The sequence below is a fragment of the Ruditapes philippinarum genome, unplaced genomic scaffold, assembly GCF_026571515.1.
Source record: "Ruditapes philippinarum isolate M1 unplaced genomic scaffold, ASM2657151v2 ctg2114_1_1_1_1, whole genome shotgun sequence".
Classification (NCBI taxonomy): Eukaryota; Metazoa; Mollusca; class Bivalvia; order Venerida; family Veneridae; genus Ruditapes; species Ruditapes philippinarum.
In genome coordinates this window covers 115,476-142,700 of record NW_026859460.1, presented here as the reverse complement: position 1 = coordinate 142,700, position 27,225 = coordinate 115,476, and the positions used below count along the sequence as shown (strand labels likewise).

The following is a 27,225-nucleotide window of genomic DNA, read 5'->3' as shown; positions in this document are numbered from 1 at the left end:
CGGAACCAGTATGGCACTCAGTATATTCTTCTTTCAGACGGTTTAAAGGTAAGTTTAAATTATTTCTAAAATTCAATCAAAACAGTTTTCTGTACTGCACATTGTGCAGTTATTATGGAGAAGGATTATTTTTATCGCATGCCTGTTACGTTGTCACGATACGAGGAGCTGCATTGAAATAAATATATATATGTGTATTAAACTACTTTCAAAAATAAAATAGCAAATGCATTTGTGAATTGTGAATGTAAGTTTATGCAGATATTTGCTTACCAAGACCAGATTAAATATCTATGTACATTAAAACAACATACATGCAACACATTTATTACTATACATCTAGACCTATGTAACTACACTGATACAACACCTGAAGGCAAAATCACTCTAAAATCTTAAACTGATACTATTATTGCATTAGTCGCTAAGTGAAAGCTGTAAATTGAAGACAACATTGATCAGTACATTATATGTTTCTTCAATGTCTATAAATTATCTAATTGGTTGCTGTATATATGGGGTAATTCAAATTCATTCGTTTGCATACAGAATGCTTCACAAATCTAAACATTCCGGACCGGTATATCGGCGATGGAACAAGACACTTCACTCCACACCTCGCCCCCCCCCCCCCCCAACAAAAAATATATATATATAAAAAAAAAAAAAAAAAAAAAATAAAATCTTATATTTTGAAGACACTTCACGTTTCAATACAGTGTCTCATCTCATGTTTCTGGAGTGTAGAGTGTCTGGTTGAGGTGTCTGTAAGCATCTGCGATGTATCCCGAAAAATTGCTTCACAGCACTCTGAACATTCTACTCGACAACAAGCATTTAAATTTCTGAAACATGGATGCATCAAAATATTAAAAAGTTTTAAAGATTACAATTTCCATACGAACAAAACGGGCAGGATTAAATCCTTGTAGGGGGCAGGGGGTCAAATATCTTGTTCCAGCTCAGGAAAGTTGCGATTTACGAAGCATTGTGCATGCATAAGTTTAAATATGAATAATAAACAAAAGTTTAAACAAAATTAACCCATACAAATTCCGTTTTATAATCAATATCACTAAACGTACGTAATACAGAATCATATTTGAAGAGAATACATCTTTAGTGAGTTCAATTTTCGAAACTAGTTTTAATGCTCAACAATAAATTCGAATCTAGAGATTCGGTTGTTTCCCTCGAAATTATCTCTAGCTACAGAATAATGATATTTCCTAAAACTGCTTACCACAATAACAATTTGACAAATATTATTTATTTTACTAAATAATATGCTTGTCTAAATTAGGCACTAGCATACATGTCCGTCGCACTCTCTGCTTTCTGCGCTTTTATTTATATTATACGTAGGAGTTATAAAGTCCTAACTAAACATTTTTTTATCTCCTACGTAGGTGTTATAAAGTCCTACGTAAAAATTAAAGTCCAATGTAGAAGTTATTAAGTCCTACGTGGGATATATAAATTCCTTATTATGTTTTTCTATCTCCTACGTAGGAGTTGTTATAACTCTGATACAACTCCTGATGGCAAAAAATCCCTCATTCATTCAACTGATACTATTATCATGTAAGACATATTGCAGCAAATAGCAAGTGAAAGTTCTGATAGACAGCTTTAAATTATGACAACAACGATTACTTAATAATAGATGTCGTTAATATAACTAATTGTGGTATATATGATTTAAAGTTATATGATTATACAAATATCTTGTAGGGCTTGTAACTGAAGCGTAGGTCAGTCATATATCGCCCCCAGTGTATACACCTACTATTATATTCTTATGTATTGTTATAGATAAACAATCATTTCATTTTTGTAATCATATATATGCAATATTAGTTATATATAGTTTGACATGTCATATGGCCAAATGTAAACGGTTTATTTTGCTTATAACCTGGGCTTAGTCGTTAGGCGATGGTATTGTTTGATTTTATTAACCTGTCAATTCCATACTGATTATACGGTCAATGCACAGAATATATATTTATATTCGATAAATGTTCGGTAAATTCCGTGAGAGGTACGCAGTAAGATGTTAGTTTCTATGATTTAGTTACACTGACCGTTATAGCGCAAAGTGTGAACTACGGGTATAGTTTATCTGAATGTCCAACGTGTTGTAAGATCGAGACAGAGTATGTCCAGGTTTTTTTCTTATTCATAACTATTTTCAACATTTTTGAAGTTATGGTTGTTCCGTTTTTAATATGGTTTGCACTTTTTAAATACTATACTTTTGTATATAACATTGTTTAAGAATTAATACTGAAAATTCATTCGGATTAAAATCAATAAATGTAATTTCAGTGCCGTAAATACAATACAAAATGTGACAATTCAGTGTTTATCCGTGTAGACAATTTTGCAAGCGCCTGACCATTTTCATTAAAATAAACTTAAAAATAAAGAAAGAATAAGTATAAAAAATATGTCAGAAGAAGGGATCGAACCTTGGACCTCTCGTGCATTAGGTAATCACTTAACCGACTGCGCTATTGTGGATGTTACGAGAACCCTTATTGAGCTAGTGGCAGTTTTCCAAACGTTAGTTATATATACCCCATATTAATTCTCGTAAAATAAACGGACACAACCGAAGTGGGATCGAATATTTAAATGCGTGCTATAATGTATTCATAATTGACAGGTCAATAAAGTCAGACTATATTATTGCAAACAACCGTTTGTACACCGTTATATAACCTGTCAAAAATCGTTTTACATCCAAATCACTGCATTTTAGGAAATGAATTGACTTAGCCGTGTCTACGATCGTACATATTATTATTCATGGGAAAAGACGTTATTAATGAGCATTATGATAAATGTTCAGTTCAGGAACGGATAATTCGTTTTTTAGAAGTGAGCAACGTCATCCTTCCTTTAATGCGTTCCATTTTTGTACCACATTCACATTCCACAGTCATGTATATGTTTAGTTCTAAAATACTCGAAAGTTATCCCCATTTTGAATTTATTTTTTCTTTCCTCTTAATAGGCGAGCTTACATTTGCAAGCGTGGTTTGGGCAATATTATTTTGCTGATTCAGTGAAAATCGATTGTGAAGGATTTCGTTACGCTTGATAATTTTTGTTACAAATGAGTCGGTTAAAACAAATTCACAAATCAACTCATAATGAATGATGAAAAGACATTTTATGTATTGGTAATATAGTAGGTATTCAAGTTTTTACCGACTCTTTCTTGAAAAGATTTCAAGTCATGCCGTTAATGCTTTGACACACTTGCAACATTTATATTTAGATTTTTTTTCAATGCAAAATACTATATAGGTTTTGTCATTCAAATAATTAATCAAATGAAGTAAAGAGAACTCAGTTATATATACCAGAGACTCTCATTGTAACATTGTAATGCAATCTTTGTATATTTTTCTTCTGATGAATATCATGTGGCACCCCGTACACCTCGATCTTAGTAACACTGATAAAATCAGGATAAGCTGTCAATTATTTCTTCTCTTCGTTGCTTTAAACAATTCATTATTATTGCATATTCTAACACGACCCACATTTTTCCCTATTGAATATAGAAGAACCGAAAGTGTGTGTTATTTTGCAATAAAATCACTGTTGACGTTCTATATTTTGATTATATATACATGTGACGTAACAGTAACAACTAAAAATCCGACGCGCTAAAAATAACTACGGAAACAAACCAAGCGCAATTTTGCTTAAGATCAGGTACGGCAACATTTTTATATTGATGTCGTGTTAGAATAGAAATAATATATCCAAATCGGTGTTTTTTATCGCTGGATAACATCACTGTTTGTCGTTCGGATCCGCATCATTATATCACTCGGGCTACGCCCTCGTGATATAATTCCTCGCATCCGAACTCCAAACAACGATGTTATTGAGCGATAAAATCACTGTTTTTGATATATTATTTTTTTAAACACCACACACTGTCGGCCCTTCTATGTTCAATAGGGAAAAATGCGGGTCGTATTAGAATACAGGATAATTTATTACATAACAACAACGAGTTATTCTATGTATCATCATACAGCATCATATTGCTTCATTTCTTGATTTAGTGCAATATGTAAATCAAAACATCGTTGAACAAAACACATTAAATTCACTATGAGTATTGAAGGGCTTTCTTTCTTTTCAAATAAATCAATTGATTTATTCTAGAATTCTGAAGGTAAAAAACAAATGCATACTTCCATTATAAGGATAGAAAACGTACTCCTCTCAATGCATCCCTAGGTAATCAGAACATGTATGTCTTAATTTAGGTTATACAGAATTTATTTTCGTTTCATTGTGTGAAAAGCAATAAGCTTACAGACACAACTTCGAATCCGTTCCGGGATCCGACCAGCACTGAGCAATGAGTGTAACATTTCTTGTTCTAGGAAACAACGGCTTGAACTTTACCGGGTTGAACTCACAATGGTAGCCATTCTTAGATTAGGAGTCCAAGAATCTTTATAAGCGTGATCTAAATTTTGTTGGCCATATGTAGTTCATAGAAAAGTTGCAACAGTACACACTACTAAAATTAAACAATAAAAGTTAGATTTCTTTCTGGTAACGTTTTGTCAGAAAAAGGGAGGCGGTATATGTAGTTCTCGGAAATAAATAATTTGATAGTTTATTCGTTTTTCAGGATATATTCGCATCATGCATAAATGAATTTATAGACTGTCATGGGTGAAAAGCAAAGGCTTATCTCTAGATTTTAAATGTAACCACCTTTAAAGCACTATGTCCTTTTTATGAAAGAGTTCATTCTTTGTTTGAGAGAATAGTAATGGCGGATGGGAAATCATGATTGAGAGGATCTTATTTTTGACGACATAATTATTGCGATTTAAATTGAATGAGCTTGAAGGAGAAATCGATGCATGGAATCAAACATCAGTCGTATCCTGGTGCTTTATGATTACATCTTAACTGTCACTAAGATACATTATCATCTAATGGAATGAATTCAAAAGTTTTGCTTTAATATCTGTCAATTACTGTTATATGTACTATTATATTACTATTTTATGTATATGAGTCAGTTTTACTGATGTTTTTACTTTATATTTGCACTTTCTTCACTAGTATAAAGCATCAAATTGATCCTGTCTATGATTATTACGCCAAACTCTTTGTTACGTTTTTATGTCGTCGCTATTGACGTCATGTGACGCTGACATAATTTCCTGTTTATTGTTTAAAAAATAATATATTCTAAACTGTGATTTTATCGCTCAATAAAATCACTGTTTGGAGTTCGAATGCGCATCCGAACGACAAACAGTGATTTTATCAAGCGATAAAATCACCGATTTGGATATATTATTTCGATTCTATCACGACATTAACAAATAAATGCTGCCATACCTGACATTGAGCTAAATTGTGCCTGATTTGTTTCTATACTTATTTCAGCTTGTCGCATTTTTAGTGGTTACGTCATGTTTTTATAATGATTATGTCACATGTCTAAATATAGAACGTCAACAGTGATTTTATTGCGTAATAACACACACTTTCGGTTTTTTATGTTCAATAGGGAAAAATGCGGGTCGTGTTAGAATAATAATATCTGTCATATGTTGCGGTTCGGACCGGAATATCCGTCGAGGGACGGATATTGCGATCCGAAGCGCAAACATATGAAAGATATATTTTCTTGCATATTCTGCCATATGATTTCATAATTAAAATGGTTTACCTCAATATGATATATGTTCATGGAAATTAAAGTCGTTTCATCCATAAATATTTTCTTACAATAGCGTATGAAATTACAACTTAAATAACAACGGCGAAATGACGTCATCCTAAGACATATTTCCCTTCTAAAACGACGTCATTTTAACGCGGTTCATTCATAAAGTGCGCTAAAATGACGTTGTTGTTTGGCACGCGACTCATCTGGCACCCTCCATGCCAGATTAAATTTCCTGCATGGGTAAAACTCACGGAAACGCCAGTCTGCTATGCAAGAATAATTATTTATGTATGTACCCTGAAGAAGGCTGTTCAGCCGAAACGTTGGTATATTAAAGGGAATTGTAGAATTTGCAGTTGACTTCCTTTTTTTACTATTTATCCCAACTGTCACAAATAAGTCACTAAACATCATTTTAAATACGTTTATTTTAATAAGAAATCAATGTTTCTTTACAAACGAATGTTGTTGATAGTGTTTGATAACATCACAGTTTTATAAGCAAAATATGCAAATTGACCTAGAATTTCGATATCATCGAAAACAAATGACTGTTAAAAGCACAGACATGTATTGACAGGTAGAAATTTATCTCGACAAGTTAAAAACCCCTAAACATTTAAATTCCAGACACTATGAACCAAAGTACTTCTAACGCGTAGCTAAAGCTGCAAATATGTTTTTTTCCGTTATGTCTTTGCTGATTCTATATCAACTTTTTGGTGCAAAATTTCAATAAAATATCTTAATGGGTTGTGTTATCAATTTGTAATAAGTTAGCATTTGAATTCATTGATAAGATTAAAGCACACGCCTCGCCTGATCAAATTAGTTTTGACAATGTCTTACGCACCTTAAGTACTTAAACTTGTCTAAGTAGTAATCCTTGTTAACAGTTCAAAGTAAATGAAAGTCATCTATAGATTTTTTTTTACTTTTAAATGAAAGAAAAAATCGTATAGTCTGATTAACATCTGGTCTTTTCAGACAGACAAATAGACAGACAATTTCCTCCCAATGTTATAAAAACAACGTGAGGGTATGTAAAATAAATATAATAAGCCTTTAAATGTTCCAGCAAGGGTCAGCAAAATAAAAATACAAAACAAATAGAAAGCCTAAAAAAGGAAGAAAGAAAATAAAAAAATCCAACAATATCTTAACTAGTTGATATCCGTTCCATTATATATAATCCTAAGCTTGGATTGATAAAAGGTGTCGTGATGGGTGGTACATATAATGTTATCCCCAACAAACATAAATTCTGAAATATCTGACCATTCTCCACTGTGTAACCAGGCCAAGCCAGGCAAATTCATTGAAGGTGCCAAAATAGCGTGTGGCGGTGAATAAAGGTTGTGAAGTTAATCAAGGAATATTGGAAGGTGTTTTGCCAATTGTAAAAGTAGCAAAGTAACGGCAAAATTACACGTGCGACTTAAAAACTTATTCAAAAGTCTTTTAATGCTATGTTCAAAAGATCGCCTTAATTTAGTGTGTGTTATTAAAGATAAGAATGTGTTGAATGGAAGATAATTGGAGCCATTAACTACAATACTCTGTCAACTACTCAAAGTAACATTATTCCCATCCACCTGTAAAAGGTAAGTGCACAGGTAAAAGTAGAAAATAAGCTTAAATTTATATTTAAACATGCAAAAATAATCGGATATCCACGTGATCCACGGACATTTCTATAGATATCGTTCATAATGTATCGGAAGCAAATAATTGGGCGTTTTTTTTGAAAATTTAGGTAGTTTTTAATTGCATCTAAAAAGTTTTCATTACCAATTAAAAAGAGGTTGGAATCAACATATTTATAACACTTTAAAGAAGAAAGAAATATTACAATTAAATTAACAATGTTTTTTTTTGCTACAAACAGCACTGTTTTATTCATTCAACACATTTGCCACTAATATATATTATCTTATTTTTATCCATCGATTTCTTTTCAATTTTCTTCTTCCTTTTTAAACTGACATCCATTTATTGAAGTATTACACATTGACCCTATGACACGTCTTAGATCTTCCTTAAGCTGCACATCTTTCAACTTATTTTGCGTGTTATATTCTTCACTATCATCACTAGAATCAGTCTGAGATGCTTCAAAACCCTCTGATGTTTGAAACAAAACGTTATGTTGGTCTAGATTACGTAAAATCCCCCTCTCATCTGGGATAACTGATTCTCTATCTTTCTTATCTGTAAATACTGAGTGTTGCCGTTTTCCTGGATATCTATTGAAGAAAGCAAATCTTTTCCCATAACAACCATAATGACTACAGAAAGGATTTTTTTTTTCTTTACTTTTCTGTTTTGTCTTGCGGCGTTGTTTTGGTTTGGATGTGGGTCTGGGGTAGTTTTTGTTAAAAAAAATATTTCTTTTTTCTTCTCCAATCTCTTTCTCAAATCTCTTTCCGCGGCATCCAAAACGTCCACAGAAAGGATTTCTTTTTTCTTCTCTAATCTCTTTTTCAAATCTCTTTCCGCGGCATCCAAAACGTCCACAGAAAGGATTTCTTTTTTCTTCTCCAATCTCTTTTTCAAATCTCTTTCCGCGGCATCCAAAACGTCCACAGAAAGGATTTCTTTTTTCTTCTCCAATCTCTTTTTCAAATCTCTTTCCGCGGCATCCAAAACGTCCACAGAAAGGATTTCTTTTCTCTTCTACAATCTCTTTTTCAAATCTCTTTCCGCGGCATCCAAAACGTCCACAGAAAGGATTTCTTTTTTCTTCTCCAATCTCTTTTTCAAATCTCTTTCCGCGGCATCCAAAACGTCCACAGAAAGGATTTCTTTTTTCTTCTCCAATCTCTTTTTCAAATCTCTTTCCGCGACATCCAAAACGTCCACAGAAAGGATTTCTTTTTTCTTCTCCAATCTCTTTCTCAAATCTCTTTCCGCGGCATCCAAACCGTCCACAGAAAGGATTTCTTTTTTCTTCTCCAATCTCTTTCTCAAAGCTCTTTCCGCGGCATCCAAAACGTCCACACAAAGGATTTCCTTTTTCTTCTCCAGTCTCTTTCTCTCCTTCTTTTGTCTTACAGCGGTTTCCATATGTTCCACATGTACTAAAACCGACTCGTTTTTCTTTCAATCCATTTATTGTACTGAATTTGTTTTCTTTATGCCTTCTCAGACACTTTTCGAATTCCTGTTGGGTAAAAGAATATTCAATGCAGACTTTTAAAGATGATTTGATCTTGTGTTGCTCGTTGAATGCATCATCTTTGTGTATGTCAGTGACATCAAAAAGATATCTTTCCGGTTCACTCACAGCTTCACCACTGTCTTCGCTGTTTTGGACCATGCGATTTGAGTCGAATTTCTGGAATTATATAGAAGCATAGTTTCTATCAATTTAGATGCCAACGGTAAGTAATCTTGTAAAGTAATAAATAGATGTAGCTGATAACAGTCATCATTTAAACTAATCAAAATATTATATCAGTCGCTTTTAGTTAAAATCTGTTTTCAGATCAAAGTGTTATAGACCGATATATCTTTTCAAAAGCAAAGTGAAGGCTTAATACTTGTGATTACATAGTAAAACATTAAAATTGCTCGGAAAACAGTACTAATTTTCGTACACGTCAACGAAATCTAGTTGCAGCAATGCTGTCATTGTCAAATTCATGACATCATATGCACAAAATCTAAACAAAATATTTATCTTTTAAAAAAGTTTTTTTTCTCTACGTATATTTTTAATTAAAATGTGTAAAATAACATCCTTGTTGTTAACATTAAATCTGTATGAAAACACGCGCGTACTGTTGCACAACACGAGAATATATGTTAATTATATAACCCCTATCACTCTGAATTTCATATGTTAAATGGACTTGTCTGTCTTCTAACCTAGACAAAAACCATATGAATTGTATAGAAAAAATTCTTAATTAAGTACAATGTAATGACTGGATACTGAACAGTGCAGACCATTATCAGATAAGAATTTAGATGTCAATCCAGAGAAAATTGAAAAAAAGATCGATATGTACAGGAAAAGTAAATTAAATATTATCTAAGTAAACCATTCATTTCTCATTCCGTAAAGATCCATGCATGTCATGAAACAAACCAGTGATAAGTGATAACTTAATATGGAACTTTTAACAATTTGTTAATAAGTTTTATAGCCATTCAATAAAGAAAGGAAAAAGAATATACGTATTTGATAGTTTATTGAATAATAATCATAATAAAAAACAAAACAAATAAAATAGTTCGAAATTTTGAAATAAGTTATAAATTGCATTTTGTTGTCGTTTAACTGTCATGAGTTTTAATATGACTTATTTGAACTGGTCGCAACTAGATATGATATAGAAGAGAAAATGTATTTACCTGTTTGTATCATTCTGTCCTGGAATCATTTTTCCACTCTAAAAAATCTAAACAGCCGGAAATAAAATAGATTTCTAGTTTCTTAAATAAAAGTAAAGGAGAAATAAGCGATGTACATGTGATTTATACAAATAATGTATAATAATAATGATGATGATGATGATTATTATGATGATGATCATAATAATATACTGTTCTGAATTAAGGAATATTATTACTAGAAACCTTTATTAAAATTATTTTTTTTATCAGGTATAGCAAACTTGTTTCCTTTAGAATGAAATCTTTTACACCGACAATGGAAAGTTCCAAACATATAACTATTTTATCAATTTTACGCACATCTTGTCATACAGGGCAGTAGTTGTTGAGTACTTAACCTATTACTTCATGAGCATTTTGTGAAAAATGGCTGTTTTCATTGAAAAGTCTCCCATTACCAGTTCAAATTGCTATAAAACTATGAAAACTGCTTCAATACTAATCAAACTTGGCACAAATGTTAACTGGACCATTGCCTTTCCAACAACATGCTCAAACTTAAATTACCATGGAAACGAGGGGACATCTCAAAATTGCCAAAAATCACTATTTTGCGTTGATTTTTTTTCTATCAAAATGATTTCAAAGTGCTGCAACTTCTCAATTGATTGAGATAGAGTCAAATGCTTTTCAGCGTTGGTTACAGGTTACTTTATAATCGATTTGGGGTCATTTTTAGCCTCTCACAAGTCCTAACCTTTCTTGGCGATGAGGGGGACTGCCGCCCCCTTCAAACCCCCCCAAACAGAAGGGGGCACATCCCCTTCTGGCAACCCCTGATGTATCTTTTGGTTGGGGGACCGCGCCGAAAAGTGGTCACTTTCTTAAACAATATTTCTCAAACATTAACAAAGAGTTGGGGGCCTAAATAAGGCATTTTTTCATCATTTGAGACAAGAAAAAAAGGGGGGGGGGGGTGAAAAGGCGTTTAAAGGTGTGTATATCGCGTAATGGGTTTACAGAAAATGATGAAAATACTTGAAATTACCCAAAATCGCGTTTTTCCATGTTTAATGATGGTCTAACATATAAATTTGAAGAAAAATTGATGTTTTGTAGATTTTTTTATTTTTTTTCATTAATATTGAAAAAATGCCATGATACAATTGTAAATGCATTTGCGATGTATGTGAATGATGTTGAAACGAAAATGGGGTATGAGTTGCATAACAATATTATTAATAACAAAATTAAAATTGAATGTTCACAAGAAGTAAGACGCAAGTACACTATTGTTATGCAATGTTTTGTAAGCTAACTACATTGCCCTAACATATACTCGGCTATATTGAAACGAAGTAATTTATATCTCATACAGTACACATGACTTTGCATTAAAATCTTCCTCAACATTCAGAAACAACCGCAGCACGCATTATACAAAATATGATAAATAAGATCAAGAAGAAAAAGGCGGCGTTCAAAGACTCAACCCCCACACGACCCAGCAACCAGAACCAGAGGCAAGGTGCCCAGGAATACCAAAACTTTATGAAATACTCGTATAAAGGCAAAAATGATGTTGAAAACAGATAACCTTGTCATATTTTAAGAAATTCAGTTTTATTCTGATTTACTTAAATATTATCAAACTATATTATTACGCATATGGATTTTAATGAGATCAGATACATGAATGATACCGAAACGAAGATTCAAGAAAGCTGTTTATTGTCATACCAAAATTAACACATTAAAAATAGTGTTAAGTATTAAATGTTACCAGCCCGGTATGATTGAGACTGATTATGAATAACAGTTGTTAGTTTGTGTAACCGACCTCACCCCCTAAGCAATTAGAATTAAACATTTAAAACTTGTTTATAGTATAATATTCTACATAAGTATACATTTTTTGCAAACGTTCTGACATTTTTTCTCTTTCGAAAACTAGATAGTCGGGCGTTGCACCGATACATGGTATGCTATGTAACAATAATTTCGCGAATTGAAAATGGCTGGATCCTACTTGCTATTTCTCTTCCCCTTTTTCATATAAAATATTTTGCATATTAAAGTTTATTGTATAGCATTTTCTTTATAAACAATAAATGTGAAAACTCCTACCTAGGTACACCTATGATATATTTACATTTGCAGTATGTATAGACTTACTTCAACAACAGTTTTAAATATCTTTGAATAAAATATTCCCTTTCAGTCTTTACGAAACAATCGTTGCGCATAAAATAGAAACTCCTACCTATGTACACCTATGATATATTTAAATTTGCAGTATGTATAGACTTACTTCAACAACAGTTTTAAATATCTTTGCATAAAAGTATTCATTATCCCTCATGTACATACTCAATTAAACCGAGTCTGCAATTCTCTTGTAATTTTGTTGTTATTAATGCTTCCGAGGGATCACTTTGTTTCCAGATTTTTGTTAGGAAACAGGATAATTTATTACATAAAATCAACGATATCATACAACATAATATTGCTTTTTTTTCTAAGTTTTTCTTTCATTCGTGGATCTTCAGAATTCTAGAATGAATCAATTAATTTATTTGAAAATAAAGAAAGCACTTCAATACTCGAAATGAATTGTGTTTTGTTCAAAGATGTTTTGATTTACATATTGCGATAAAACAACAAATGCATTTTCTATTTTATGGAGAAACAAAGTACTCCTCCAAATGTACCCCAAATGTATGTCTTAATTTGTTTAGGAAATGCAACCTACGAAAAAGACATATTAATTTATAGACATGTATTTCTGTCTAATCTTATTGACTTAAATTTTAGGTTATACACAATATATTTTTGTTCGATTTTGTGGAAAGCAATATGCTTATGGACACACTTGATCCAACCAGTACTGAGCAAGGAGTGTGAAATGTCATGTTCAAGGAAACACAACGGTTTGACTTTGATCGGGTTTGAACCCACAATTGTAGACAATCTTAGATTAGGAGTCCAAGAATCTTTATAAGCGTAACTTAAATTTTGATGGCCACAAAGTTGCAACAGAACATACTGCTAAATAAAACAATAAAAGGTTGGTTTCTTTCTGATAACGTTTTGGCAGAAAAAGGGACTTTTGTCAGACAGACAAACAGACATCTTTATTTACTCTCAAGTATATAAAATAGGACATAAGGATATGTAATAAATATATTTAGCCGTTTAAGGTTCCGGCAGAAGTCAGCAAAATAAAAATGCGAAGCAAACGGAAAGCCCTAAAAGAATGTATCTGTTCCATTATATTTAATCTTGAGCTTGGATTGATAATAGGGGTCGTGATATGTTGTACTTATAATGTTATCCCCAACAAACATAAATTCTTCAATATCTGACCATTCTGCACTTTGAACTTAGACCAAGCCAGTGACAGCAAATTCATTGAAGGTCCCAAAATAGCGTGTGGCGGTGAGGTTGTGAAGTTAATAAAGGAATATCTGAAGTTTTTTGTGCCAATTGTAAACGAAGCAGAGTAATGGCAAACTTACACGTTTGACTTAACACTTTTTAAAACTAGAAATGTGTCCATAGGACACGGATGCCCCCACACGCCACTGTTCTGTCAATCTTATGACTCTTAAGGTCAAATATTTTTTGGACTACATGTGCCACAAGTTGAAAACTAAAAATCAACAAAGGGCCATAATTCTGTTAAATTTGGTCGCAGCAGAAATTCCTTCCTTTACTACCATCTACACATTAAGGTTGTTAATCCCTGGAAGTTTAAGCAAAATCTGCCATCCGGTTTAAGAGGAGTTGCGTTCACAAAATTTCTACATAGTATATAATGAAAAAATCAACAAAGGGCCATAATTCTGTTAAATTTGGTTGCAGCAAAAATTCCTTCCTTTACTACCATCTGCACCTTAAGGTTGTTCATCCCTGGAAGTTTAAGCAAAATCTGCCATCCGGTTTAAGAGGAGTTGCGTTCACAAAATTTCTACATAGTATATAGTGAAAAAAATCAACAAAGGGCCAAAATTCTCTTAAATTTGGTCGCAGCAAAAATTCCTTCCTTTACTACCATCTACACATTAAGGTTGTTCATCCCTGTAAGTTTAAGCAAAATCTGCCATCCGGTTTAAGAGGAGTTGCGTTCACAAAATTTCTACATAGTATCTAGTGAAAAAATCAACAAAGGGCCATAATTCTGTTAAATTTGGTCGCAGCAAAAATTCCTTCCTTTACTACCATCTACACATTAAGGTTGTTCATCCCTGTAAGTTTAAGCAAAATCTGCCATCCGGTTTAAGAGGAGTTGCGTTCACAAGATTTCGGGACGTACGGACGGACGGACGGACTGACGGACGGACTGACGGACGGACGGACAAGTGCAACGCTATATGCTCCCACATTGTGGGGGCATAAAAAAAAGTTATTCAATTCTATGTTCAAGAGATCGCCCTATCTCAATTTGTGTGATATTAAAATAAGAATATGTTGAATGGAAGATAATTGGAGCCATTAACTACAATACTCTTTCAACTACTCAAAGTGACATTATGCCCAATCCAAGTGTGAATAATAAATGCACAGGTAAAAGTAAAAGCTTAAGTTTGCACAGAAATAGAGGATATTGAATGAGTGTAAGTTTAATACTAGATTTATTGCACGAGTTGAATGAAATTATATTATGCGAGCCTCTGGCGAGCATAATATTATTTTATTCAACGAGTGCAATAAATTCAGTAATGAACTAACACGAATTTAATATTCTATTAATCACATACCCAAAATAAAGACCGTTTAAAGTGAAATAAGAGTCATGTTTCATTGACGCGCCTATAGTATAACGCTAACATTTAGCGCATCTTTACAATATGTTTGTATAACGTTAATGACGTCACGTCTAAATATATGCACGGCCGTGCAATACCATTTTTTCGGAGTCGCAAAATCGGCACGGGTGTGTGATAATTGTGTTTTTAAAAGTCTATATTTTAACATGCAAAACTAATCGGTAGTCCACGTGATCCATTGAAACGGCTAATGATATCGTTTATAATGTATCGGAAGCAAAGAGTTGTGCGGTCTTTTGAAAATTTAGGTAGTTTTTTTATTACATCTAAAAACTTTTCATTATCAATTTAAAAAGAGCTTAGGAGCAACATATTTATAACACTTTATAGAAGAAAGAAATATTACAATTAAATTAACAGAGGTTTTTAATTTTTTTTATGTATTTTTGTACAAACATCACTGTTTTAACAGTTTTGTTTATTCATTCAACACAATTGCAACTAATATATATTATTTTATTTTTATCCAACGATTTTTTTCAATTTTCTTCTTCCTTTTTTAAACTGACATCCATTTATTGAAGTATTACATATTGACCCTATCACGCGTCTTAGATCTTCCTTAAGATGCACATCTTTCAATTCATTTTGCGCGTAATATTCTTCTCTATCATCACTAGAATCAGTTTCAGATTCTTCAAAACCCGTTGATGTTTGAAACAAAACGATAGGCTGGTCTATGTTACGTAAAAGTCCTCTCTTATCTGGAATAATTGAATCCATATGTTTTTTATCTGTTAATTTTGAACGTTGCCGTTTTCCTGGATATTTATTGAAGAAAGCAAATCTTTTCTCGAGACAACCATGTTCTCCACAGACAGGATTTCCTTTTTCTTTTCTAATCTCTCTCATAGTTTTCTTTCCTTTCGGGTACGATTTGTTACCAGAACGATTTCCTTGTTTATTTTTACTCATTCGTCTATTCTGGTTTTTGTTGTGGAAAACAAGTCTTTTTTCTTCTCCAATCTCTTCCTCAAATCTCTTTCCTTTCCCGCGACATCCAAAACATCCAGGATATTGTTTTTCTTCTCCAGTCTCTTTCTTAACGTTCCGGTAATATTTGTTACCAAAAGGATTTCTTTTTTCTTCTCCAATCTCTTTCTCTCCTTCTTTTGTCTTACAGCGGTTTCCATATGTTCCACATGTACTAAAACCGACTCTTTTTTCTTTCAATGCATGTATTGTATTGAATTTGTTTTCTCCATGCCTTCTTTGACACTTGTCGAATTCCTGTTGGGTATAAGAATATGCAATGCAGACTTTTAAAGATGATTTGATCTTTTGCTGCTCGTTGAATGCATCATCTCTGTGCATGTTAGTGACATCAAAAAGATATCTTTTCGGTTCACTCCCAGTTTCAAAGATGTCTGTAACAGTATCACCGAAATCACTATCTATTGTAAAATCTTTACCACTGTCTTCGCTGTTTTGGACCATGCGATTTGAGTCGTATTTCTGGAATTATATAGAAGCATAGTTTCTATCAACTTAGATGCCAACGGTAAGTAATCTTGTAAAGTAATAAATAGATGTAGCTGATAACAGTCATCATTTAAACTAATCAAAATATTATATTAGCCGCTTTAAGTTAAAAACCTGTTTCCAGATCAAAGTGTTATAGACCGATATATCTTTTCAAAAGCAAAGTGAAGGCTTAATACTTGTGACTTCATAGTGAAACATTAAAATTGTTCTGAGAACACTACTAATTTTCGTACACGTCAACGAAATCTGGTTGCAGCAATGCTTTCATTGTCAAAATTCATGACATCATATGCACAAAATCTAAACAAAATATTTATCTTTTAAAAAAGTGTTTTTTTCTCTACGTATATTTTTGATTAAAATGTGTTAGTTAAACATCGTTATTGTTAACATTAAATCTGTATGAAAACACGCGCGTACTGTCGCACAACACGAGAATATATGTTAATTATATAACCCCTATCACTCAGAATTTCATATGTTAAATGGACTTATCCGTCTTTCAACCGAGACAAAACCATATGAATTGTATAGAACAAATTCTAAATAAGTACAATGTACTGACTGAATACTGAACAGTGCAGACCATCATCAGATAGAAAATATCGATACGAATTTAAATGCCAATCCAGAGAAAATTGAAAAAATATATCGATAAGTACAGGAAAAGTAATATTGTCTAAGTAAACCATTCATTTTTCATACCGTAAAGATCCATGCATGTCATGAAACAAACCAGTGATAACTTGCTAATATATGGAACATTTAACAATTTGTTAATAAGTTTTATAACCATTCAATAAAGAAAGGAAAAGGAATATACGTAATTGACAGTTTATTGAATAATAACCATAATAAAAGACAAACAAATAAAATAGTTTGAAATTTTGAAATAAGTTATAAATTGCATGTTTTTTCGTTTAACTGTCGTGAGTTTTAATATGACTGATATGAACTGGTCGCAACTAAATATGATATAGAAAAGAAAATATATTTACCTGTATGTATCATTCTGTCCTGGAATCATTTTTCCACTCTAAAAAATCTAAACAGCCGGAAATAAAATAGATGTCTAGTTTCTTAAATAAAAATAAAAGAGAAATAAGCGATGTACAGGTGATTTATATAAATGTATAATAATAATGATGATGATGATGATGATGATGATGATGATGATGATGATATACTGTTCTGAATTAAAGGAATATTATTACTAGAAATGTTTATTAAAATTTTATTCTTTTTATCAGGTATAGCAAACTTGTTTCCTTTAGAATGAAATATTTTTACACCGGCAATGGAAAGTCCAAACATGTAACCATTTTATCAATACATCTTGTCATACAGGGCAGTAGTTGTTGAATACTTAATATTGAAAAAATGCCATGATACAATTGTGAATGCATCTGCGATGTATGTTGAATGATGTTGAATGATGTTGACACGAAAATAGGGTATGAGTTGCATCACAATATTATTAATAACAATATTAAAATTGAATGTTCGCAAGAAGTAAAACGCAAGTACACTATTGTTATGCAATGTTTTGTAAGCTAACTACATTGTCCTAACATATACTCGGCTATATTGAAACGAAGTAATTTAAATCTCATACAGTACACATGACATTGAATAAAAATCTTCCTCTACATTCAGAAACAACCGCAGCACGCATTATACAAAATATATTAAATAAGATCAAGAAGGAAAGGCGGCGTTCAATGAACGCAACCAACACACGACCCAGCAAACAAGAACCAGAAGCAAGGAGCCCAGGAAGACCAGAAATTTGTGAAATACTCGTATAAAGGCAAAAATGATGTTGAAAAAAGATAACCTTGTCATATTTTAAGAAATTTAGTTTTGTTCTGATTTACTTAAATAGTATCAAACTATATTATTGTGCATATGGATTTTAATGATATCAGATACATGTATGATACCGAAACGAGGATTTAAGAAAACTGTTAATCGTCCTACCAAAATTAACACATTAAAACGAGTTTTTAGTATTAAATGTTACCACCCCGGTATGATTGAGACTGATTATGAATAACAGTTGTTAGTTTGTGTAACCGACCTCGCCCCCTAAGCAATCAGAATTAAACATTCAAAACTTGTTTATAGTATAATATTTATAATCTAAAAACATCTTTGCAGATTTGTTCATAATATAAGTAGTCCTAATTTGAAGAATAAGCTTCAATGCAATTGAATTTGATGACCATTGAAACCAAACAGTTGCAAATTGCTTAAAATGTTTCAGCCCTCAATAATAAGTCCAACTTTGTTTACAATACATGATGAACAGTTTCACAACCTTATTTAACACTTTTACAGCTGTTTGGTGTATGTTTAATTTAAGTAATTAATATAAAGTATCTTACATCAAGTAGTGTTTTATCTTTGCATAAAATATTTTCTTTCAGTCTTTAAGAATCAATCGTAGCGCTTAATATAGAAACTCCTACCTATATTAAACCATGATATATTTATATTTGCAGCATGTATAGACTTACTTCAACAACAGTTTAAAATATAACATAGAAAATCAAATGCATACAAATAAAATTAAGCTTTGTGATAAGTATAAAAGCTGTTTCGGCAATAATCTGGTAAGTGCCAACAATTGCTTTGATTTAATATCAAAGAACTGGTTAAAGTGATTATATAAACCAATTCCTTTTCAAGCCAAATTAGACTTTTTGTTGTGTTTCAATTTTACATATTGCACTGAGTGGTTTGATGTTAAAAATGAATAACGTCAGGGTGTGGATTATCTCCCCTGCTTTTTAATATATATGTTAACGATTAAGTACGAATACTCAAAGTCCTAGGGCTAGGAGTAGATATTAGAAATAACGGGAAACTATGTATTTTATTTTATGCCGATGACATAGTTTACGAAAGCAGGTGCATGGTAACAAACTGCGTACACATAAATTGTTCGAAAATAAATATGAAACTGAACAATACTGTCAGATTATTATGCCTCGTTCACACAGGTCCGTTTTTGGCCAAATTCAGATCTGGCATAGCACCAATTAGAATTGAAACAGGAAGGTACGAGAGACAGGATGTAAGCGTAAGAACATGTCTACTACTTAGAGTTTGGGAATCTAACTTTGATAGAAACATTGAAAGTTTTATTCTCTGATCAGAGCTGTGTGGGATTCTCTGCCAAAACCTAATGTTCTTGCCAGAAGAACGCAGTGTCTCTATAACTGATTTCTAAAAAAAATCTTCATAGAATTAATATTATTAATAATATTATTGATTAATAATGTAGTAAGATTATTACAATAACCGATTATTATTAATATTTTATTTTTTTCCGACCGTGTAAGCACTAGTGTGAGCTAACAACACTTGGTGGCACGGTTCAGTCAAAGAAAATAAGTATCACATGGTTGTAAACTGATGTTTTCTTATCTACATGTATGATGTAGAAATCATTGCTAAACAAGTTACTCCAAATCTAATATGGAATATAGAACAGAGCATAAATTTATATTCATAATATTTACATATACAGTATCTCTTTACATACATAACAGTTATGGACAAATAATCACGTACCTCTGTGCTATAGTTTTGATACATTTAGCGTCTTAGAAACATTTTTGTAACGCCATTCATTTAGTGATAATTAGCAATGGTTATCCCTATTTTAATATGTACAGTTATTCTGTGGTATAAATATGGACTTTAAAAGAATAAAAAATGTCTTAAACCAATTTATTTCTTTCAAGAATATAAATAAAGTTATGCCGGGCCGAAACTCTAAACTAAAAATAAACAAAGTAATCAGTCATCTAAAACCAAGGAAAAATCGGGCAGCTCTTGCTAAAACATAAAAGGGTATTAAGTCAAATGAAATATTTGAAATTTAAAAACGGTTAAACTATGTTGTTTCCATAATGTTATGGTCGATTTTTGAAAGAGTACTAACAGGAAATGTTTCTGTTATGTAACACAAATGAAAACTGTGCGTAAACTAAATAAAACGTTTACTGAATCAAAATATAATGCTGCTATTTTAAGGAGGTTTTTGACCATTTAGCAATGATTTCATGACAAAGTTATTCGCTCAAAAGCAAATATTCTAAACAGACTCTATCATCAGTTTGTTTAATATTATCAATTTAAGTAATAGAAAGAGAGCACCGAAACACGAGGCTATCTGATTTGTACGAGTATTAATCAGATTGCCGAGTGTTTTGATGTTCTTTCTCTTTTGTTTCATAGTCTAACATAAAAACACGTTCCCTGTTGTCACAATATGAAACCCAGGCAAAAAGGTTCCAATGAACGAACATCTGAATATGATATTTCTGTCGCTTTCCCTTTCTCTGCCGTCACAATATGTAAACCCAAGCAAAAATGAGCCAATCAATGGGGATGCTCTGGAGTGCGGGTATTTAATTCCTGCACTCCAGGAAACGCACTGTGCATGTATATGTGTGGGATTTAACTCTGACACATTTTCAACAGAAAGGTCCCCAAACTATGATACAATACTAAAATATCTTAAACAGTGATCAATATTCTAGCAGTAGGTCTTGTTATAAGCCAACATAACATTTTAAATCCCATACAAAACCAAGATAATATATTTAGACCCTTGAAAATCTTTATCGTAGAAAGTTACTAGTATATGAAATATCATTTTTAAACAAATAAAAATTACACCTTACCTACCCCAGCTATCACCAACATTATCGTATTATCAATATATTTTATTAAGTTTTAAAATACTATAAGATAAAGCCATTAAATTCTATTTTTTTAAAGAAGTATATAAATTACTTCTATAGACAAGATCTAGATTTTGATTGGCCAGACAATAGCACAATGCCAGCCCATTTTCTATAACAAAATAATCCCAAAAGCCATGATTTATCTCCTACTCAGAATGCAGAATTAAACAAATTTCCTATTAAAGCATCAATACACTTAACATGGCATGTACTAGTTAGACTAACATCTTACAGGCAATTTATTTTTAGCACCTGTGACATATGTTATGACATATGTGGCACTCCATAACACAAACTACTGTGATGTACGTGTTCATGTTGAGTTTTTCAAGTGTTATACACTTGCAATTATCACCACTATTTATTTTGTAAACGAGCTCACATGTGACAAATCTCCAAAAAGAATCACTATATTCAACTGATGCTTAAGCTATCTTAAACTAACTGGTGGTGTCCTGGCTTATGAAACGCCAAACATCCTGGTAACACTACAGACCGGAATCAATTTTCAAAACAACAACAACAAATGAGACAAAAGAGTTTTGCTCTATGATTATTTTTGATGGTCATAAATATCAGAGATCACTATAAATATGATGAAAAACTCAATGACAATGAATGTGAAATTTATAAGAATTTTGTATGTAAAATATTATACTCTTTATCGTTCGTCCGACCATCTGTTAGTCCGCTGTACATTCACTTAGTTTGTTTTTATTTCGCTAAAATCTTCACTTAGCTCGGTGGCCACACAAGAGCTCATTTCTGCTGGTTATTGAAAGGTCATTTTGTGTTTCTTAACCAAAAGAAAAGAAAATGATTGAAATTGTTCAAAAGAAATGTCAACAATAATAAGACGATTGACTTATTAACGATGATACTTAAAGGAAATCCGTCGACACATCAAAACAGCAAACATTGGTAAGGATTTTGCATTCTTGTTTTATTATCTATTATCATGTATTACATTTTACTGTGTGTTTGGTCTGGTCTGACCACCTGAGTTATTCTTGTAAGTCCTTTAAATTCTGAATCGCTATAATGATATTCAACATACTTTAGTGAAATGTTCTTCTCAATATGCGACCGGTTATCTCAATCTGTGTGGCTTTCTTTTTTCACGCCCGATGGCAATTTAAGTCCAGTAGTTTTAACCATTATTACTTTACTTTAATACAATTCAAATTATCTTGATGTGTACCTTTCTTCGAAACATCGTGTGCAGAAATTATTTTATTGCGTTTTGTTCTTTATGGTATATTTCTCGCATCTTTCCTTGAGCAATGAAAACAGTGTAAAGTTGCTGGGTTTTCTAATGAACTTTCCGTCATTAACAATTTGCGATATATTTAATTCGTTATACAAGTACTGACGGGATATACGGGAACTTTATAGCCTTTCTGACACACATATAGCCCTCGGCTGGCGCTTCGGGTCATAACTTTTTCATTCAGGCTATATTTTTCAGTAAATCTCGTGTGTAACTTGTATTACCAACATTATACAGCTCACACGAAAAATAGCCAACCGTAAGCTGTATACGTAAAGATGCTGTTTATCTTAGTATATAACTCATTTTTGTTGATGATCATCTTTTTTTCGACAATGTCGTTAGTAGAATCATCGTCGTCATAAATGTTTTGTTAGAAATGTGGAAGTTGCAGCTATGATAAAACTATGTTATTTCTAAAGCTGTTGATAATGTTGTAGTGAGAAGGATAATAGAAGTTGTGTTTGTATATGTAGTTACTGCTATTAATGCTGCGAAATGACTGTTAGTAGTGGAAGAGTTAATAGTGGTAATTGTAGTGGTGATAGTTCAGTAACTGATATATTGGTAATAATGTTAAAAGTGATAGTGTGAAGGGCGTAATGGTAGAAGTATTTGGTACTGTAGCAGGAATAGTGGTCGTCTTATTAGGAATGGTAATATAAGCACTTGATACAGCAATAGTGACAGTGATTATAGAGGAACAGTTAGTAATTGCTATGGTAGCTGTGTTTATAATGTAACAGTGATATAGATAGATTGTATGAAATAGGTTGAAGATGAAGTATTAGTAGTGGTAGTATTAGAAATGATGATTTAAGATGTTGAAACTGTAGCAGAAATAGTGACAGTAGTTAAAGTGGTGATTATTGCAGCAATAGAGTTGTTGTAGCAATGACTCTGATTGTTGTATAATGCAGATGTGTATCATGGAATTTTCAATGTGACACGTACATGCCATTCCATGAAAAGAGTTTAAATCCTAATCTGTTAATTTGTGTCTGATTGAACTACATACAGTTATAGGGAAAGAAAGTGTAGTGCTTAAGTGCTAAAGAAAAAGCATGCAGCCGCGCAATAATCACACACATGATAATATTACCATATCACTGTGGATAATTACGCGACACCGGAACGACGTTGTTGACATTATTCCATTGCGGTACAGTTCAATGTTATTTATCCTCAGACGCTTAACTCTATTTTAGTATCAAATAGTAAGGGCTGTCAAGTGCATTTTTACACGATATATGCACATCACAAAAAACGAATGCCTACATGCTATATCAAGTAAAATATGACGTCAATAAACCAAATGACGTCAGGAAAATTGTTTCTACGCTCAATATAGTTCAGCATATTTTTATCAATTCTCTTTTTCTAGAATGTTAGAATGGAAATAGATATTAATTTTTCTTAAATTGTAGTTTATAAATGCACGGTTTAACGTTCAAATGATTAGTCATTTATCATTCAGGCCTATTGGCCTTTGTGATTAAATTCCTGTCCATTTGAATTCGAACCGCGCATTATTCTACAATAATGAACTCAATATATATTTCCTAACTATGAGGGTCATTGTAACAGTATCTTGAAATGTTTATTTTACTAGAACGTAACAAATACAAGTTCCATTATCAAGATACTCTTTTTAAAGTAGCCGTATTTAATTTGTTGTTTATTTGCGATTAATCATTACTTATCACAGTTTTACGTATTATGCTTTTATAATTGAATGCAAATGTTTGATTGATTCTTTACTTATAGACAAGAATATTTTTTTTTTACTTTTATTCTTATTCAAAACGTAGATTTAAAAAAAAATAAATTTGATATGAGTTTGTTTCAGAAATGTTCTATTAAATCAGCCTTTCTTGTTATCATTTCACACGTCAATATACAACGCTATGATTACAGTGTAATAAAATGTCATGAAATGTACCACAATATCATAACGTTAGCAGTCATTTATATGTTTCACACAAAAGAAACCTATATCTTACGCGAATAGCTTCGTGGTCACTTTACCTAATAGTTTATCATGTTTTCATTGTTTTGCTTATATCTTTAAGTTTTAAAATTATTATTACATGTATAGAAAATCAGCAAGACAAAAAATACTTCTTTGTTCAACAAAACGAATATGTGGCAAGCTTTTTATAACGAAGGTAAGATATAGTGTACACAAATGATTTTTTTCCATTTAATTAAGATAAATATATTTTTCTATTCAAAGCAATTGAAATAGCTTTATTAATTTACACGTGCATGACGTGAATATGCTATATAATATAAACTCAAGCCGACAAACCATATGTGTGTCCACTGAAAACATTCACAGGACAATATAAGATAAGGTCAACACATTTTCTGTTCAATTTTATTTCGATTGCTAAAAATGATTAAATTGCAGTTCGTTGATTTATACATAGAAAGTGTCTCTCTGATATTTTCCCTTCAGTCATACATGGTAAGAAACGTCCAGGCATAAATAAACAGACGGTTACTGTTATCCTTCATAATTGATTGATTATTTTCATCAAATGGAATACCTAATCTGTAGTTAAGTTCATCATAGAAAACATTGTTAAGATTAAGCGTATTTAGCGAAGCAACAACTTTTATCTTTTTATTTTCCGGGTCGCTATTTACAGTTATCAGTTATATCAACACACTATACCATTTCTCACCAGATGGTATTTTGATATAATATATACAGGATGTTTGTGAATAATTCAACATACTAGTTTTCATAAATCATTCATGTTCGTGGCACTTTTAATCTTTTAATCTAAAAGGTTAGTACAGGACAGAAATAAATTGTTTTATTTTAAGTTTAGTTGTCTCCCAAAGGAAAAAAACTTCGAAACTCTCAAGTAACCATAACGCAGCGTAACCGTTACCGCAACGAAAGAGAAAAACAATATTTGTTTGTATTTCTTACCTACCAACGAGCGAGTGAAGTATGGTCGCAATAGTGTAAAATATTAAACATTTCCACTTACGCAACCACGCATATACAATATTTTTGTTAACTACACCATATTTGATACAACAGAATAAAATTGCAATGAACATTATTAAGAAGACATTATCCAATAGAAACATATGTCATTAAATGGTATTTTGAGAAGATAACAGAAGATAGGAGATTATAGTTTAAAGTTTCAAGACGTATTACGTATTATTAAATAGTGAACATTATAAGATAAATATAAACAAATATTTGAGAGATATGAACAACAATAGTATTGTATCTGTTACAACGATAAACCAGTTCTAATATCTCTCGTAATATTTATCACATGCCTTAGATTTCAAGATATGTTATACATGCAAAGTCATGAAAATCATTCCATTTAATAAAATGTTAGGAAATAAATCATGCCTAAAAATCAGCTTCATTGAAATGTCATGCTACTCATCCGAGTCTATAGCAGTTCTCATGCGATCTAAGAGAGAGTTGCGTTTGTTTGGATTACCACACCCGAAAGCCCCTGGGTTGCAAAAGAAACGTTTTTCTCCAGGAACATTTCTTCTATACCCTTTTGGAGCGTTTCGGAACATAAGACGTTTTCCTGGGTTTCCACAGCCAAAGAATCCATTACAGAACGGTCGTTTCGTACGTGGTGCAGGATCAGAGGGAGTTTCATGCACAGATTCAGGAGAAGAATTTGAAAGACGAAATGATTCAAGAAGATTAGGAGAAAGCCTCTTGCCACGGAGACGTCCACATCCTGTGAAACCATTACAGAATGGACGCTTGCTTACCGGCCCATCAGCAAAGTCTTCATCCGTTTGTAATTCGTCATCCAGCAACCTATCAGCAACTTCATCAATTTTCTCTAGAGCGACAAGACGTCTGTCGAATTCGGTGAGATCATCTATAGATGGATACTCTCTACTGTCTCGCAAAGGACCAGTTGATAATTTATCACTCAGTATCTGAATAAAGTAGATTTACATTTAAGTCATCTGTGGCAATACAAACTCTTTTAAACATGTAAAAACTACTGCTATGTTGCACCATATGTCAAACATGTATTTAAGCGCACATTAATCCATTCATACCGCAGGAATTTAGAGAATTCTCTTATTAAGTAGATTCCTAACAAGTATCCCAAAGTTCCCAAGGAAACGTGAAATAGTAGAAGAAAAATATTCAATTAGAGAAGGCTCTAAAATCCTTAATGTGTCATACACTGATAAAAAAGAATATAAATCAATAATCAAGCAGTTAGAGTATTTTGTTAAAAAATTTAATGATTGAAATTCGACCGGATGTGAGCTTTCATAAGAATTTCTTATCAGTTGTTTTTTAAGACAATATTGGCCACAAATGTCATTTGACAGAGCGCGATCTTTTTATTCATTCTATACAAAAAAGGAGTGTAAAACGTTATATGGTAACAAAAATAAATTTATTGATAACATGTAATTTCTAATACTAGAATTACTTATCATTTTGTTAATTTCTCTGAAATTATAAATAGAAAATTATACTTTTTTCAAATATTTGATAGTTTTTCAGTGTGTTGCTGTAGAATATATTATTAAAAAAATCGATGGTAAAGTGTTCGGATTCTTACAATATATCTTGATTAATTAGAATATTTTTCAACGTATTAACACTAAAAATATTATTATCTCTAAATGTGTGTTTTATTTTTCTTATTCATCGACAACGACTGTAATGCATCGGGCAAGAAGGTAATAACAAAAGGTAATTAGAAGCTTGTGTTTATAAATCTTCACCAAGTTTATTTACAAAAAAGTATTTAATCCATCACAGACAGTCAAGCGCATTGA

At 32.0% G+C, this 27,225-nt stretch overlaps 1 protein-coding gene across 2 annotated transcripts in view; it reads right to left on the bottom strand.

The window, feature by feature from the left end:
* Positions 1-6,141: 6,141 nt before the first annotated feature.
* The window catches only part of LOC132756570 (uncharacterized), a 31,888-nt gene continuing 10,804 nt past the window's right edge, over positions 6,142-27,225 (bottom strand). Inside the window, exons 3-4 of one of the 2 annotated variants that reach the window (XM_060747669.1) lie at positions 26,188-26,361; positions 6,142-9,074 (exon numbers count right to left, since the gene is read on the bottom strand). In XM_060747669.1, coding sequence (XP_060603652.1) covers positions 7,689-9,074; positions 26,188-26,361 — 1,560 coding nt within the window. In that variant the 3' untranslated portion in view covers positions 6,142-7,688. The remainder of the gene's footprint in view (positions 9,075-26,187; positions 26,362-27,225) is intronic. The other variant, XM_060747670.1, reaches the window with a different exon arrangement.